Source organism: Mizuhopecten yessoensis, unplaced genomic scaffold (genome assembly GCF_002113885.1).
Source record: "Mizuhopecten yessoensis strain PY_sf001 unplaced genomic scaffold, ASM211388v2 scaffold10821, whole genome shotgun sequence".
Taxonomy (NCBI): Eukaryota; Metazoa; Mollusca; class Bivalvia; order Pectinida; family Pectinidae; genus Mizuhopecten; species Mizuhopecten yessoensis.
Genome location: NW_018408738.1, coordinates 1,711,521 through 1,730,162, shown reverse-complemented (window position 1 = coordinate 1,730,162; position 18,642 = coordinate 1,711,521). Strand labels below are relative to the sequence as shown.

The 18,642-nt window shown below is 34.4% G+C and overlaps 1 protein-coding gene across 3 annotated transcripts; it reads left to right on the top strand.

Annotated features, from left to right (window-relative positions):
* The first annotated feature begins 1,769 nt into the window (after window positions 1-1,769).
* Window positions 1,770-16,656, top strand: LOC110462695 (ubiquitin carboxyl-terminal hydrolase 16-like). Of its 3 annotated transcripts, XM_021516794.1 has the most exons (14): window positions 1,770-2,227; window positions 6,366-6,458; window positions 8,335-8,373; window positions 8,725-8,772; window positions 9,045-9,158; window positions 9,356-9,465; window positions 9,924-10,008; window positions 10,269-10,296; window positions 11,240-11,322; window positions 12,036-12,095; window positions 12,480-12,812; window positions 13,404-13,486; window positions 15,063-15,152; window positions 15,786-16,656. In XM_021516794.1, the coding sequence occupies exons 1-11, from the start codon at window positions 1,889-1,891 to the stop codon at window positions 12,738-12,740; spliced, it is 1,260 nt and encodes a 419-aa protein (XP_021372469.1). In that variant the 5' UTR covers window positions 1,770-1,888; the 3' UTR covers window positions 12,741-12,812; window positions 13,404-13,486; window positions 15,063-15,152; window positions 15,786-16,656. The 3 variants fall into 3 exon arrangements, with proteins under 3 accessions (XP_021372469.1, XP_021372470.1, XP_021372471.1); XM_021516795.1 differs by lacking the exon at window positions 6,366-6,458; XM_021516796.1 differs by lacking the exons at window positions 13,404-13,486; window positions 15,063-15,152; window positions 15,786-16,656 and having other exon boundaries at window positions 12,497-12,610.
* The last annotated feature ends 1,986 nt before the right edge of the window (window positions 16,657-18,642 follow it).

Sequence of the window (18,642 nt, the reverse complement as noted above, 5' to 3'; positions counted from 1 at the left end):
ATAAATAATCATAACATGGACCCAATACGCGACGTGAAGTGATAATAACGTAGCCGAAAAATGGAACTTCTATTAGTCACCTGGAAATTAATTGAGGAAACTTGCAAATGAAAGGTGTAAACTGAAAAACCTGTTTCGTTCTAGAACTGTTTTCCTATTTTTACAGACTTTCTATGGTTTTCTTAAAATGTCGCTATTTACTTACTCGGGTGCTGACTACAACTGTTCATGAAAAGTACCCGGCGGTCGATAAGAGGATGTCATCTGAGTTGAGACATGTCCTAGTTATGCCTTGACGATACATATGGATATGCAGATATTAGTAGGCAGAAAAAAACGAGTGTTGTTCAAAGTCCACCTTTGCTTGATCCCATCATTTGCTTGGTGTTTACAATGATTTCTAACAAATGAACGAGTTACGCCAAGAGGTTTCCGGGTGGACGAAGTCGGACGGTCGGAAAAGTCAGACGGTCTGCCTTCTGATGGCTATCACCGATAAGTTATAATTTTGGCACATACCTTTGGCTTATGCCCTCATGATATGACACGACATCAAGTTCAGCTTGGAGACCATTCTGAGATTTGAGGGAGTGGGGGACAAAAAAAATGGCCTCCTTTTGTCCAAATAACAGGGATTTATTACAGTTAGGTAGAGATGTACACTAACCTGTTATATATGAAAAGGTAGGAACAAATGTACTCAGACAAAACTTGTGATAAAGCTGAACATAGATACATGTCCACATGAAAATGGCAGTTGGTTGGTTGTTGTGCCAAAAAACAGCAATTATGAACAAAACATGTTTACAAAGGTATGAAGAAAGTAACTAAACCCGCTCACTTCCATTTCCATTTCTGGTTAAGATACTTATAAATAAAATTTGGTAAAATTATTGTATACGGGTTTTAATGTTACACAATACATTGAAATGTTTAAAAAAAATAACGTGTGGTTTTGTCAAAAAGAGGCCATTTGTGATGTTGGTCCCCCACTTTACACCCTCATATCTCGGAATGGTCTCCAAGTTGACTTTAATTTCACGCCATATCAGGACGACGTAACTACGTAAATATAAAATGTATCAGTGATAACCACCAGCAGGACGAATTGGCACCCCTCCTTGATTTTGTAACAGGCATGATTCAGAGTTGTTTCCCCTGTTACCTGTTATACATGCTTCATAAATATTGTAATTAATGTATTAAAACATAATTTTATCTGGAAAATGTATTTTAGAAAAACTGTTCCAATAAAGAAATGGATTCTCATGTATGTAAAATTATGTAATGTGACAGAGAATAAAGATTTAGGAAGATGTATACTGTACATTATGCAAATTAGCAATCGCTTCATTGGATACTCATTGGATTTTGACCTTATTATGATAGCCGGAAAGTGTCAGTTTGTTCTTACTGAATCTGCTTTAAAACTGGAAATAATTAAGGAGAGCCAGACTCTTCCAAATGTTTCCTTTTTGTGAGTTTTGTCCCGATACCAGGCCCGTGTTGTTATGGGATATATATGGTATCAAAACAATCATATATGAACTAGGCTAATATCAGTCTATAAACAAACCTGGTGGCCACTCGACAATCTAGCGTATTATATTTGTCCATGTCAAGTCTGGGGCTCATTGACGATTATATTCATATTCTGATACTCTTTATTTTTATTTATGTATCAGACAGACTATCTCCCATTGTAATTAATATAGCCACGTCATTGCATCGTACAACCTACTTTCGGTTTCCCTTGCAATATCCTTATGAGTCGGCACTATAAGGTTTAACTCAGTTTCGTTTTGGCCTATCTTAATCAGAGGACGTTTGTGATATTCGCAGAACATAGGTCATTTTATAGAATACCAGACATGATTTGACAAAGGACATGGCTGTAACTTTTACTATCATATTTGAGTTTGCCATTGTGTGTTATGGATGTATCCTATGTGGTGGATTCCCACTAGGGCATGTAGCCAGTCCCGATATGCCGTCAGAATTCACTTCCACAGGGGTACATGTAAACATAACGGATCTGCAGATTCCCTTGACATATTGTGCCCAGCAATACCCCGACAACACGTCCCCTGCCTCTTTCGATGTTCATCATCAAGCACATGAGCAAGGGATATCCCCCCAGAATAATTGGATAATTTTGGGGATCGTTTTTGGCGTGTACATCCTGATCCTGATCTTTCTAGCCTGTTTAAGGAAGTGTTTACTACAGGTAATATTGAAATGTCATTCATGAAACTTCAGTCAAAATATTTTTTATTGTACTTCACTTCTCTCTGTTTTATTTCATTTATATATCTAATTTCACGGCTACATATGTGGCGTTTGTTTTCGCTTAAAATTTGAACGGGAGCGCTTATTATAAGACGGATGGTTTCCATGGTCATAATTCCTGTCGCCATATCTTTGTTCTTTATTCCTGAGGCCTTGCGGCTCATAAGTTCCAAATACAACATAAATATGTACCATATATACACAAAAAAACGTCAAATACATCTATGTTGTTATACGCTGTTATGTTAAGTGTCTGTATACTTTTCAAATGTGTCAATATGATTTTAGAACTTGACACTGTAATGTCATTATTGACTTTATATTTGAGATAGGTATGAATTACCTAGTGTGCATTTTCAAGATACAAGATACACGAATTTTTATTTAACGCTGCACATTTGAAATTGTATGCATTAGCAATGTACTGCTACTATTGCGACAAACATGAGATACTATTACAAACATCAATCAACAACATGCAGGTAATTAATTTCAAAATGGCAAGTTAAGAAGTGACTAATATGTGTAACAGGAGACAAAGTATAGCAATATACACACATGGTACAATGACAAAGTATAACAATATACACACATGGTACAATGACAAAGTATAACAATATACACACATGGTACAATGACAAAGTATAACAATATACACACATGGTACAAAGACAAAGTATAACAATATACACACATGGTACAAAGACAAAGTATAACAATATACACACATGGTACAATGACAAAGTATAACAATATACACACATGGTACAATGACAAAGTATAACAATATACACACATGGTACAAAGACAAAGTATAACAATATACACACATGGTACAAAGACAAAGTATAACAATATACACACATGGTACAAAGACAAAGTATAACAATATACACACATGGTACAAAGACAAAGTATAACAATATACACACATGGTACAAAGACAAAGTATAACAATATACACACATGGTACAAAGACAAAGTATAACAATATACACACATGGTACAAAGACAAAGTATAACAATATACACACATGGTACAAAGACAAAGTATAACAATATACACACATGGTACAAAGACAAAGTATAACAATATACACACATGGTACAAAGACAAAGTATAACAATATACACACATGGTACAAAGACAAAGTATAACAATATACACACATGGTACAAAGACAAAGTATAACAATATACACACATGGTACAAAGACAAAGTATAACAATATACACACATGGTACAAAGACAAAGTATAACAATATACACACATGGTACAAAGACAAAGTATAACAATATACACACATGGTACAAAGACAAAGTATAACAATATACACACATGGTACAAAGACAAAGTATAACAATATACACACATGGTACAAAGACAAAGTATAACAATATACACACATGGTACAAAGACAAAGTATAACAATATACACACATGGTACAAAGACAAAGTATAACAATATACACACATGGTACAAAGACAAAGTATAACAATATACACACATGGTACAAAGACAAAGTATAACAATATACACACATGGTACAAAGACAAAGTATAACAATATACACACATGGTACAAAGACAAAGTATAACAATATACACACATGGTACAAAGACAAAGTATAACAATATACACACATGGTACAAAGACAAAGTATAACAATATACACACATGGTACAAAGACAAAGTATAACAATATACACACATGGTACAAAGACAAAGTATAACAATATACACACATGGTACAAAGACAAAGTATAACAATATACACACATGGTACAAAGACAAAGTATAACAATATACACACATGGTACAAAGACAAAGTATAACAATATACACACATGGTACAAAGACAAAGTATAACAATATACACACATGGTACAAAGACAAAGTATAACAATATACACACATGGTACAAAGACAAAGTATAACAATATACACACATGGTACAAAGACAAAGTATAACAATATACACACATGGTACAAAGACAAAGTATAACAATATACACACATGGTACAAAGACAAAGTATAACAATATACACACATGGTACAAAGACAAAGTATAACAATATACACACATGGTACAAAGACAAAGTATAACAATATACACACATGGTACAAAGACAAAGTATAACAATATACACACATGGTACAAAGACAAAGTATAACAATATACACACATGGTACAAAGACAAAGTATAACAATATACACACATGGTACAAAGACAAAGTATAACAATATACACACATGGTACAAAGACAAAGTATAACAATATACACACATGGTACAAAGACAAAGTATAACAATATACACACATGGTACAAAGACAAAGTATAACAATATACACACATGGTACAAAGACAAAGTATAACAATATACACACATGGTACAAAGACAAAGTATAACAATATACACACATGGTACAATGACAAAGTATAACAATATACACACATGGTACAATGACAAAGTAGCACATCGGTAGTCACAGACAAATAGTCTATAGAGGCTGGAGATAAATACTGAATACCAGTATGTCACACAAATATTTCTAATAAAAAATTAGAACATTTTGTCAGAGGGATATACATACATGCTGATAAAGCAAAGTGTGAAAATTGACAGTATATATAATTATATAGTGTGGGTAAATGTGTTTGTGTTTTACGTCCTATTAACAGCTACGGTCAAAAGTGTGGGTTAAAAGGAAAGTGCTGTCTGTTTAAATAAAGTTCAGGCCATAGGTAATAAACTTTTAAGAGCGATGATTTAAAAGATGATTTAAAAGATGCTGCATAATATCGCAATTTAAATTTATTTCAGGCGCAGGACATACAATTAAAATAACTAGCATGACAGTAAACAAATCCATACATTTAGTGTGCAATGGAAGGGAGATAACTTCACTTCAATCCACACGTTCGAGAAGTTGTTCCACTGTTCAATTATACTGAGTGGACAATTCCGTTTAAACATACTGATTTCTGCTATTTAATTCACATATGGAAACGTCCATTTCGGATCTCACATAGTATACGTACAACGTATCAGATTTCCGTCTGTTTCCTGATTGGAGTATTCTGATAATGAAAGATTAATACATTTACAATGTAGTGATACTAATCAGATATCTTATATGGAAACTTCCATAAACTGATCGCGCATACATTATTACCTAACAGGTCTGAGTTTTGGTATAATTTCGTACGGTACACTTTTTCAGAATTATTCAAACATTAACTGAACTCTGAATTACAGTCAGTGTATGATTAAGGAGGAAAACATTGACTACTTTCGTTTTCCATTTACTCGACAAGAGTTTAATCTGATATGATGTAATTTTTCCTTGGTTACCGAGATAATGTAATAATCACGTGATGTCGGTAATTATCTACATATTCCTATTCTGAGGTCGACATGTTTGTTTCTGAGGTTATAGTACTACAAAGTTATGTTGACCCTCTCAGATAAAAAAAACAACAACAGTTTAAATGTCCATGAAAGCGTGCACAATGCATGTCCCAAAACTACTCGTTATCAGAAAACAAACAAGATGGGGAGTCCCTAGGGGTCCAGACCAATTAACCCTATCCCACTCTCTCAGTCCGCCTATTGTATTTTCTTTATCAAATGTTCTGAAATATAAAAGCTTATTTCTAGCAGAAATCGCTAATTCACATGCTAATGTAACCGTTGGGGAGAATATTTATTGTACAATGTACCTTACCATAGGTCTAATAACATATATACATTTTTGTGACATGTATGTAATTATCGATTGTTTTAATTTTGCTGTTGTGTTATTTTTTCTTTATTAATATGAAATGTATTGTAATCCTCATTTTGAAAAAAAGATAATTATAATGTTTGCAACAGTCTCTACTCCAAACGTGAATCTCTAGTCATTTGACCATCCTTGAGACTCAAGCGGTTACAGAACACAGAACGTAAGTGATCGTAACCCCTGGAATAACAATCAAACGGCAAAGCCTCATACGATACCTCGACCATTCATTGTGGTGCATTCGTTACTTGACGCTGTTAAACTACACTTACTGTTTATTGTAGAGTTCACACAAAAGACAAGCAAAACGTGTATGGATAAACGTGTTTCGGATAATAAGAACGATTTGGCGCTTGATCTGGGACTTTCTACGAAAAGTACGTGTATTTAACTATTAAGTAGGTTTAACATATTTAGTTCCGTTTTAGTGTTTGTTTAAGATTTATCGGTATAACGAGATAAAAACAATATTTGGATTTCCTCAATTAGCTGCTGTAGGTTGTAGAACTAATCTTCAATTTATAGATACACACATGTAATTTAATCTTTCTTGTAACAAACATGTTCATTGGCTTAAAAATGTATGTTATCAGCCCATAATGTAAAAAATGACGTCGCCGTTTGTAACGTCGCTTTTGATTTGGCTGATACAGCAGCGTAATACGATCTAAGAGAAAATAGTCCATCAATAAAAGTGGATTTCCACAGGGATTGTGTATAGTAGATTAAATTAAAAGGATTGACCTGAATATATTTTTTATGTTATGGAGCTATAACACAAAAAAAACGTACTCTCGTCATAAACCGCTTCGCGGTTTATTTAGAGTACTCTCCGTTTTTTTGTGTTATATCTCCATAATATAAAAAATATATTCAAGGTAATCCTTAAGCAATGAAATGAAAATAAAGCGATATTCACCTTTAGACCAATAATACGAAAACATATATCCAATTAGTTTTAACATAGAATACAAAGTGTATCAATGATATACTTAACAAAATATAATGTAACATTTTATCTATGGACAATGGGTGTCATTGAACAGTAATCGCGTTGAAGCTTGAACGGCTCCATATTTGAAAAGGTATCAATCCGCCAGGCCCTTCTTTCATTGCGTATACGCTAATTTGTACGCAGTCAGTGTTTTCTAAGCTGAAGAAGGGAGATATGTAAATATGTTACTTTATTTAGTGATTTCCAACGCGTCGGCACCTATATATAATTCGTTTGTTTCGTTTTATCGCTCGGGTTTTAACTTCCTCGCAAAAAGTAAAGTGTCATTGAAATCCAAGGGTTTGACATTCAGTAGACGTGTTCTCTGTACAGCACACGAGTGTATTGAGAGCGGATCCCTTGAATTTCGATGATGAAAGTAAGTTAACATCGGGGTTTATTGTCCTCACAACAGCTTTGCTAACATCGGGTTTATCCTCCTCACAACAGCTATGGTAACATCTGGGTTTATCGTCCTCACAACAGCTTTGTAACATCTGGGTTCATCGTCCTCTCAACAGTTTGGGTAACATCTGGGTTTATCGTCCTCACAATAGCTATGGTAACATCGGGTTTATCCTCCTCACAACAGCTATGGTAACATCGGGTTTATCCTCCTCACAACAGCTATAGTAACATCGGCTTTATCCTCCTCACAACAGCTATGGTAACATCGGGGTGAGCTATGATAACATCGGGGTGAGCTATGATAACACCGGGTTGTATCGTCCTCACAACAGTTTGAGTAACATCTAGGTTTATCGTCCTCACAACAGCTATGGTAACATCGGGTTTATCGTCCTCACAACAGCTATGGTAACATCGGGGTGAGCTATGATAACATCGGGGTGAGCTATGATAACATCGGGGTGTATCGTCCTCACAACAGCTATGGTAACATCGGGTCGTATCGTCCTCACAACAGCTAAGATAACATCGGGGTGAATCGTCCTCAGAACCGCTATGGTAACATAGGGGTTTATCGTCCTCGCAAAAGCTAAGATTACATAGCCGTTAAAAGAATATAACAGAGGATATTACGATCTGAGCGTTCAGTATACACGTGCTTTCCTGTTGTGAACGGAAGACGCCACAAACGGTGCCACAAGTAGACACAAATCGCTTACCCCTGAGAAACCTTTAGTTTCTACTTCAGTTTTGTTGGATTTGTTATGTCCACTTTTTCTTCTTCTTCTTCTTTCTGTTACTTTCTCTCTGTGCTAGCTTAAGCTTACATATATTGTCTGTTTTACTTGCAGTTTTGCTGTTGCATGTCTCCGGAGCAGCGACAGGTATCGGTACGTATTCATTTTACACCTTACAAAAACTACAGATAGTACTATTTGAATTTAAGCATGCCATCATACATACACAAAGCGCAATATCTGATTCGCTATGGATCTGCCATTTATTTGAATTCAGAATAATTAAATTAATTATTATTACGTTTGCGGTAAACCAAATTCTGATTCGATGGAGAATAGAAAAATAATAAGATACATATAATGTATTTGTTTTGTTCGTGAACTTCATGTATCAAAGCTCCATATATTTCAAGTTTGAAATTTATGTTAGAATACTGAAACGTGTTTGAGTGTACTTGCATTGCCGGACTAGGGTTTAAACAATACTTTATTTATTATTTGTAGGGTATACCTAATATCGGAAACACCTGCTACATGAATGCAGTTCTACAGGTAAGGTTTTTCTGATGCTTTTGTTTATTCATTCTTGTAGAATTTCGAAAAGTGCCTCTGATCGATATTTTCTTATTCTAAAGAAAACAAAGTTTAGAAGATAAAACCAGACTTATCATACAAGTATATGTTTATAAATCGGTCCAATGATGAATATATTAACTACGGATTTTAGTCTGACAAGTCGTAGTATTCAATGAGGCTACAAACTAATGCCAAATCACCGCTTTACGTGCTTCTGGTTAATTGATCGTTCATGTCTTGTTTATAAGGTACTTTGCTGGACACCAAACTTTAAAGAGCAATTGCGAAAAGCCACCGAGGTGATAGACCTTCCAAATCCACAGGGACTTGATAAAGACTCAGCGACTGATGAAAGAAGTGTGGTAAGATTTCATAGAAAAGTAACCATATAGAGTTAGAATTGTTCACAGGATTTTGATGGGCACATTGACACTCTTCCTATAGCATATTCCAACGGAAAACTTGTTTAACATAACCTCCTCCATCCTCCTCCTTCTGCCTCTCTCCACTTCCGCCACCCTTCATTTTGTTCTTTTTAATCTTTTCTTGTATTTTACAGACCTCACCAAGGATAGACAAATCTTTGCTGAAACTGGTGGACAGTGTGCGGGCTGGCAAAACAGTGAGGAAGTCATTGCCCAATGCCATCCTTGATGATGTTCGCCAACTGTACGTTATTTGAATCAGCTACGTTTTTTTCGTTACTGACGTGATATAATCATTTACATGGTTTTACAGTTCTTAGTTTCACATGCAAACGAACCAATAAAAGCGGATTATGATGATGTAGTATGTAGATCTAATTGAACCAATCTATAGTATGCAACTAGCGTTAAATTGTTGGTATATGTCCGCGATATCTCTAAAAGAAACATATAAGATTGATAAACGACGGTTTTCCAAAGAGTACCATGTGGCCATACACCAACCATATTGTGCTATCGGAATCTTCTGATCATTTCGGACAACACGTGTTTTCCTCCAGTGTCTTGTTTACGGTATCTTTCTTTTTTATTTAGTGTCTCCTCATATCCCATTTTTTGTTGTTCTCTCGGATTTCGTCGTTGTTTGTGTGTGTTCAAAGTAATAGTATACATACGTTTTCTTCAAACTCTTTTATACATTAGAAATGATCGGATTGAGGGTCACAACCAGCAGGACAGCTATGAATTATTCAATACCATTATAGCTGGATTGGAAGATTTAATTGAGGTTGGTAGATTAATTTGATTACCTTGATTACGACATCAAAATAGCGAAATATTCACTGTATATGATAAAGTATGTGAATTAAATACTACTGACGATGAAGAAACCTGCTTTAACAGGTATCGTATTATGATTTACAAATTATGGCAAACATTTCAAGGAAATGCTCTTCATGTTTAATTTGTATTATAATCACATACAATAGTTGTGTTGTTATTTGGAAATAATTTCAAATATAATTAATAAGTTTATTGATATTTCAGGAACGGTGCAATTGTGACAATCAAACAGGTACATTTACGGCTTTTCAATTAGTTCACGTATAATTAGTACATACGTATACGGTACTCACCATCCTAATAACGATTGACGATGTGTTGTATTAGTTGTTTGTTGCTTAACCTATCTAATATCTCTATTAGTATTCATCACATGGCAAAATTTGGTTTTTGACTTTTGGAGAAGTACTGATTTGTTTGTGTATACTCAAGGCAGTATAATTATGTGAATATTGCTTGTTATCTACTACCGAAGTAAACGTTTTAGATTGTCACAATGTCTTTCCGGTTTGTACTGCTGTTTCAGTGTTTATAACTTAAAATGAAATGATCCGATCTATGCTAAAATTGGTTGGCCAATTTCCGTCAATGTCAGAATCATTTTGTTTTACATTGCCTTTATGTGTGTATTGTAAACCGTTCCATTAAGGCAAAATAATTATTAATATTTTCATCAGAAATTTGTTTCCAGGTTCGAAAATGTCTTTTTTTCAAATGGAGGGTTTGAATTTGCTTAAATAATTCCTTTCCAATACCATTTCTATAACCAATTAGGCAACATAATAAGCTTACTAGTTCAGTTGAGGGGAAGCATATTGCATGCACAGTGTGTCCAACCATTTAAACGTTTAGCCATGAAATACAAACATTCTTAAAACATGACTTGGTGGAAACTTGTTTAATCTATTAAAGGCAAATTCAAATTGGTAAGAGATGGAAGACTGATTATACAGTGTTAATTACTAGTGCTAATGTGTAGACGTTGTTTGTTGTCAAAGATAAACACGAATCATGCTAAGAGTAGAACGAGAATGAATCAATATCCAATACTGACAGTTTCCGTAATTTGTCTAAACCTGCAGTCAGTAAATTTGAAAATCATTGAACTGTTTTAAATTGTTTGTACAGACACATGTACGTCAGTGCGGTAATTTCTGTACTTTTTACACAAACAGAGCAATTGATGAATAAGTCCCCGGTATCCCGACTGTTCAGTGGCGCGTTCTTCACCGCCTTCACGTACGAATCGTGCAATCATGTAAGTTGACGAATCGTACCAGTTTGATCTTGAACGTCACTAAAAGATACAAGATACAGGAAGCTTTATTTACTGACGTATATAGCATAACATTGAAACATTAGCTCTGTGGAGCTATTTTTACGACATACATAAGTAAAAGACAGAGTAATAACAAGGTAAAAAGCATGCTAGTAGAAAAAGTAGGATTATGCATCAAAAACTATAAACATTGTACATAGAAACTTACAAAATAATCAGAAAACAGTTTGATGATAGCACATGCATGTTTAAAAGCAGGAACAGTACTAATTATAACATAAGCATAAATATTTCATATAATATCACAAATGGTTAATAAGATACTTTATATCGGAAAATGATGGAATAAAATACTCATGACAAATTGAGTACAGCTGGGTCGTCAACAGGTATTTTATCTTTCATATCGAAAATACTGATCATTTAGTCTATCAGGATACGAAAGTGATAATCTTTTTATAGAATACAAATATACAAAGGTGTAGAATACCAATAGTATATAATAATGGGTTTTCGATCTGGGAAGAAAACGTGGAGCGTATTAAACAGATATACATATATTGTTAGAGATTTAGGTCGAGTTACTACAATCGAAACGTTAGAAAAAAACTTTCAGTATTTACAAATGCGATATTTATGATTTTGTCACGTATTTTAGGTAAAAAAATATGATCATCTAATTCTTTTGACAGATTGAGACAAAATTCCAGAGATTTACCTCTATCCCTGTGCAGATCATACCAAAGACCAATGTGAGTAATCACAATATCGATGAAAACCAAATACTGATACCATAGTAAAAAGTAAGGCATGTAACAAATCAATCTCAAAGATTAGATTAAGCGGATGCTAAATCAACATAATGTTTTAATCTAATTTGATGTTTTAAACTGTAACCATAAATGGTATTGAAGTCCCTATTTCCAAATGGTATTCGAGGGTAATCCAAGCCTTCCTGTTACTGTAAAAATATGAGATCCATTCAAAGTAGCGTAGAGCGTTAACACCTGGATGTTTTCGATTGATACAACTGCTTATAATATATATCAAAGATCTTTGGGTACCAAGAGTGTATGATTGAACACTTTATCTAAACTTTTGTTACCGTATACATGAAAGTAAGAATGTAATTTCAGCTGTTGTCCAATAACAGCAGTGTAAAAGAATCCTCCGTACCTTCAAATAGCCAGGAAGCCGAGAAAGGAGACACAGATCGTCAATACCAAGACAATCACAGCGATGCATACAATAACTGTTCTGATACAGAATACACATCTTTAAGTGATCACAGGTCGGCGTCAAAACATGCGACAGACCTGCTACATCATCAATACGTACGTTGTCTCCGCACTTTGGAAAACAATAGTTGGGGTCACACGGACTTAGGGATGGACTAAAACTATTTACTGAGGTTCAGAAAAGTTCTGGTACAGACTTTTGCAGAACCTGTGCGAAGACTGGAAATAGAGGTAACGTTATCACCTTTTAATGTATTCTAGATAGACATTCAACATATCTTTTTTTTCACTGTTCCCTGATTTCCTAATAAAAAAAATGTAATGGTAAGACATGTACATTACTTTACAATTCAGAATATTCCGAGTAACATGCTTGAGTTTATCTTGGATTCTGTGAAAAACCAAAGAATGCTTAAAACAGCACGTATTTTATTTGTTTTCAAACGTTTGTATGTTTTTTTTTCAAAACATATGCATCTGAATATTATTAAGTAGGTGGCATTAAAATCACTTTGCCTGTTTCCCAGTTCGTGTTGTATGAAAGACATTTAAATTGAAATATTTTAAAATGAAATATAAAATATTTCATCGAAAAAGTTCGAAGTAAACTATTTTTAATTCAAGGCATTGTTGATAGCACTTATGCTTCATTAAGTACGGTTTTTAATTATTTCAATGGATATCATTTATTTAACGATTTCTCTCCAGTCTGTGAAAATAACTTGCGCATGAAAAAAACATATTGATCTTGTTAAGATAAAAAAAAAAGGCACTGATTTTACATGTGCTCCACCTTAAGGATTCTGTTTATCAACCATACAGATTCAAACACGGTAACCAGAAGTAGGCGGATGTTCATCTCGTTACCCCCCATACTGGTGCTTCAATTCAACAGGTTTAAAATGGTAATTATTACTTAATCTGTAAAACGCAATCTGTACAATTACAGTGATAAAAAATAGTATGACGATTCTAACACAAACCGTTTACGTGTACATATAAAAAAAACCTTGTCATCCTCGAGAGGATGCATTCATATCGAAACTCTTGGATTTTGGTGGCTAAAAAGGTATACCTCATATTACATAGAGAGTTTAATTTGTAGCTAATGAAATAGGGCGATTTCAGCTAGGCTACTCGCGTTCACGAGGGCCATTCAATAAATGTTGTCACCACACAGCTCCCATACGAAGGGGCAATAATAACTGAATAAGTTATTCCTTGATGAATAATATGTACTCTTGACTAGAGGCTACTTGTAATGCTTTAATGAAGGGAAAGGCGAAATCTGAAACGTATTCTTATATCAAAGCTTTAAAAAAATACCGACAAAAGAAATACATACAGATCTAGATTTGTGCAGCGTAAAAGGCACCTCTGCAGAACTGCTATGGGTGAGCATATTCAAGAATGGTAAAGTTGACATCAAGGAGCACATGCGGCCATGCAGCCAGTTTTTTCAGCATCAAAGAAGAACATTTCTACTTTGAAAGCGATAATCAAGAATGATGGTCATTATACTGTTTCTGAGACAGCTCATGTGGTTGGTATAAAAAGAAGTTTTGTGCCCAATGGATCCCAGATTAGCTGACATCTGAACAAAAGACCAAACGTTTGAAATGTTCTAAAATATATTTTAAAATACGGTAGTTGCGACTCAAGAAAGCTATCGGAGTTTACGTTCAGGGGATGAGACCTGTTTCTATTACTTCGAACCCCAGAGGCACATTACTAAAAAGCAATATGTGTCGGTAAATCAAGAAAAGCAAGTGGTTGCAACATAAATTAAAAGCAACAAGAAAGTTTTGTATGCCATTTTATTTCAGTTCTAGTGGGCCCATGGTTCGTATACCGTGCAAGCTTTACAAAGACAAAGTACTGAAGCCTGTCGAAAGATTCTACTTGAGAAATCGTCCAAACTAAGGGTTGAATGGCATCCAGCTAATTCAGGACCATGCTTCATCCCAGAAACGCAATAGTGTAAAGGGGTTTTTGAAGCAAGACAGAGCCCTATTCACCAGATCTAAGTCCCTGTGACTTCTTCCTGTTTCCTTAACTAAGGAAAATGCTCCCTGTGAGACGATATGCCTCGAGGAATTCTCTTGGTAGTGCAATCTTCCAGTGTCTTACCAATATACCAAGGGGAGACTACTGCAACGTGTTTACATCACGGATAGCGTGATTGCGAAAGTGCGCTTCTTCTAAGGCGGGATACTGCGAAAGACTGTAATAGAGAGGTCAAATGTCATACATCATGCATGTGGTTCTTGACACGAATGACAAAATCTGTTGATTGAATCTCGTAGATATAGCTCGCTCATTACGCGATGTTGATTTTTTGTTTTGTATGCAAATAACTTGCACATAACTAAGTTCACACACAAACTTAATTTTTAACTTGTTTGATAAATGTAACACATCATGAAACACATTTTGAACCCTTTTGATAACTGTCATTATCGTATCACTCCTATTTTGTAGAACGAGTATGGACAACTTAGAAAAATCGACGAACGTTTGACTTACCCAGAATATCTCGACGTAGCACCATTTTGTTCTTCTGCATTTGAGGTAAGAATATAAAATATTTAATATTCCTATATAGTTTAAAGTTTGTTTACCCTTGTATGTTCATTGCTTAATATATATATGATACTAAACAATTATGTACGAACATGTTATAACTTCCAATTGAGCTATGCACTTGCAACGCTTTTCCAAAGCCACGTCCGGATTGCAAGTGTCGTATGTGACTGGTCTTGAACGAATCAGCATTTTCGAGTACGGTCATCCGTGACCGTGTACAAACCGAAATGTATTCAAGTACATCCCGAAATGCATTCAAGTACATCCCTGTTGATCTGGTACAACATAGTCATTGTCGACAGATTATGACAGTACCACTTACATCGGATTGTTGGTAAAATAGAAAACACGTAAATGTATGCTCGATAAAAAGGACAGCCTAATTCAAATAATTACAATATCATGGTCAAGTGGCCTAATTAGCTCGGACACCAATATTATTCGATAACATTTTTATGGTAGATTTGAAATAATAATAATATGGATGTAACGAAGAAACAATTATTTCGGGATTCGAAAATTTGTGAAAGATGACTTTCCGTAGTTTTCTAACTATCGTCCGATATTACACCAAAATTACACGCATCGGTTATGTGGAATATCATATCATGTTTGCAGGTACTTGATGACCACCAGACAACAATGTACCGTCTATATGGTGTGGTATGTCACATAGGATCAATAAAGGGAGGTCACTACACATCTCGTGTGCGGACCCCTGTACATGTACAACATGAAGAGGATTTGAAGGAGCGGTTCCTTACACATGATTGGCAAGATCCTGAAAAGTATGTTGAGAACATTTTGTCTTTCTGGGAAGAAAAACAATGTGAAAAAAAACACAACGGTCAACACAGATGTGGAAAAAATGAGACAAGTCTAGAAAAGGCCCAATCGGACATCTGGTACACAATCAGTGATACAAACGTTCGTAAGTATCCACACGACGGTCACACTGCCCTTAAGGAATCTGACGCGTACATATTGGTGTATGAACGAGTGTGAAGCCATTTCGTATAGGAAAGATGTATGTTATGTTCTTAAAGGAGTTCGGATCTAAATAAGAAACAAGTAATTTCAAACTTGAGATAATGAAGTGAGACTAAATATGTCCTTTGATATGGATTACAGTTATGTTACTGTTGCCATCTGGATTATATGTATGATTTATATTCGTGTCTTATTGAAATGTTATTTCTTATTAATTTTAGATTTTTACCTTTTTTATAACATCTGACTGTTACGTTTGAAAGAATATATTATCGTTTGGAAAAGGTGGTTTTAAATATAACCGTCAACAAAATATACGTTATTTTGAGGAGACGCGGAACATTTAGTGCTAACAATAGTGGTCGGCTAGTATGACGAACTACTTTAACAGGTCTGTAGGTCACTACTGCTATCCTGTTTTATGTCAGTGATGGATACTCCTGTGTCTTTTCTAAACTTTTATGTGATATTTTAATAAATAAAGCAAGAAATGTAGTTGCAACATGTTCGTGTTTGTTTCATGATGGTAAGGATACAGTTTAAAGAGTAGTGGCTCGTTACCATGCTATTTATCTCCGTCGTGTTCGCCTCGTTCTCTCTTTGGTAGGAAATCTATTTTTTTTATCGGTTTTCTATTTTCTTTCTCTCTCTTTCTGGATTTTGTTTATTCTATTTTTTACTGAAACACTTTCTTATTATTGTCGTTCTAGTTCTTTAATGCATATTTTTAATCTGCAAAACAATATTTCATTTCGTTCGCGGTAAAATATTAGTGCACATCATCCCTGAGCTTGAATTGGTTATAGAGTTACAGAGTTATAAACTTAGTTTTACTGGTTTTGCAAAAAGTCTTCTGTAAAAACAATATAAAGAAATCGGCAATAGCTTCATATTAAAAAAAACTCGCATCTCGTATGTGACGCTGCATAAATCCATCAAGATCAAGATACGATCAATGAAATGCTGGTTGAAATGTCTTAGATTTGTCGCGAATTCCAATAGGATCTTGAGTGAATATAAGAGGTCAAGCGCTAATTGAGGCATGCGCTACCCATTTTGTGGTGAAAACGTGCATGTACGTCACACCACTGAGAGTAACATTATAAATCTATTATTTACCCTCTATACTAGTGTTTTTATAGCAAAGTTTTTTTTTGTACTTCATTCAATACCATTTATACACACTTTATCACGCACAATAGAACACACACTCTAAAAATAATTATCTTTATTCTTTCTGAAATAGGTTAACAAGGTACTATTTTTTTGCATACTCAGATATCATAACATCATTAAGTACTATTTTTTTTGTATACTCAGATATCATAACATCATTAAGTACTATTTTTATGCACTATGGCTCCAACTGCAGATGATATAATAAGATCATTTCTACAGGCTATTTCTACACTTACATTCAGATATGAAAATAACACAAGATGAACATTTATTTCACACATTGCTATTTGATAGAGAAAATTGTCACAATGTTAACACGAGAGAAGCAGAATGCCCAAATAAACGTTTTACAGCATCGTAGAGCCATTCTTGTAAATGTAGACGATGTACTAAAGGTGGAAGAGTGGCAATCCATATGTATAGTGTTTCAACATATATGTAGAAAATAGCAAGCAGAAAAGATGCATGTAAAACTCTTTTCAACATTACAAATGTACATTAGCAATTTCACTGAAATCGTAATTATATTCTAAAAAAACACTTTATGTAAACCGTTCCATAATATATGTATTCTGATAGCTTCAAGGTTTTTCGCGAACATTTAGGGCCGATAGTCCACTAGTCACCGAAACATCACATAGCAACACTTATTGGCTGTGTAACAATAACTTTACATAATCCATATTTTGTGGTGTTTAGTAGCGTTCCATTTGTAATTATGGTATATCTTATTAACCAGTTATACATTTACATATAAATCATTGTTAAGTTTGCTTTACTTTTATGATACCAACCTTTTTTGTACATAAATATGTTTTTCTATCATTTACTTAAACACTATATGTAGCAGATGCTGCATTTAGCATATGATAAGTATATATGTTACATAATGGCGAAAGGTATTTTACGGGAGGATTTTTTTTAATTTTTTTTTAAGTATTAACCTAAAACCTTGGTTAGCTATATATGACTATCTGAATAGCAAACCAAGGTTTTAGGTGAATGCAAAAACCCTATTTTAGCTTTGCTTAAACTCCTCCCGTAAAATACCTTTCGCCATAATGTAACATATATACTAACCTTTTTTTGTACATAAATATGTTTTACTATCATTTCCTTAAACGCTATATGTAGCATTTCCTTAAACGCTATATGTAGCAGTGTGCCGTTATAGAGGGTTTTGTATGCATCTTTCCCTTTTCGTTGTGTTTAGTAACATTTTTGACCTGGATTATCAGTCGTTTGACCTTTAGTAACACCGATAAATCATTAATGGATGAAATGACCATACAATGCAGTGAAAATG

Bases quoted from the DNA above. Each gene is read 5' to 3' on its own strand.
- LOC110462695 (XM_021516794.1), top strand. From the start codon at position 1,889: ATGGCTGTAACTTTTACTATCATATTTGAGTTTGCCATTGTGTGTTAT. The intron at 2,228-6,365 runs GTAATATTGAAA...TGTTTATTGTAG, and splicing joins TAAGGAAGTGTTTACTACAG to AGTTCACACAAAAGACAAGC. The intron at 11,323-12,035 runs GTAAGTTGACGA...TTCTTTTGACAG, and splicing joins CGTACGAATCGTGCAATCAT to ATTGAGACAAAATTCCAGAG.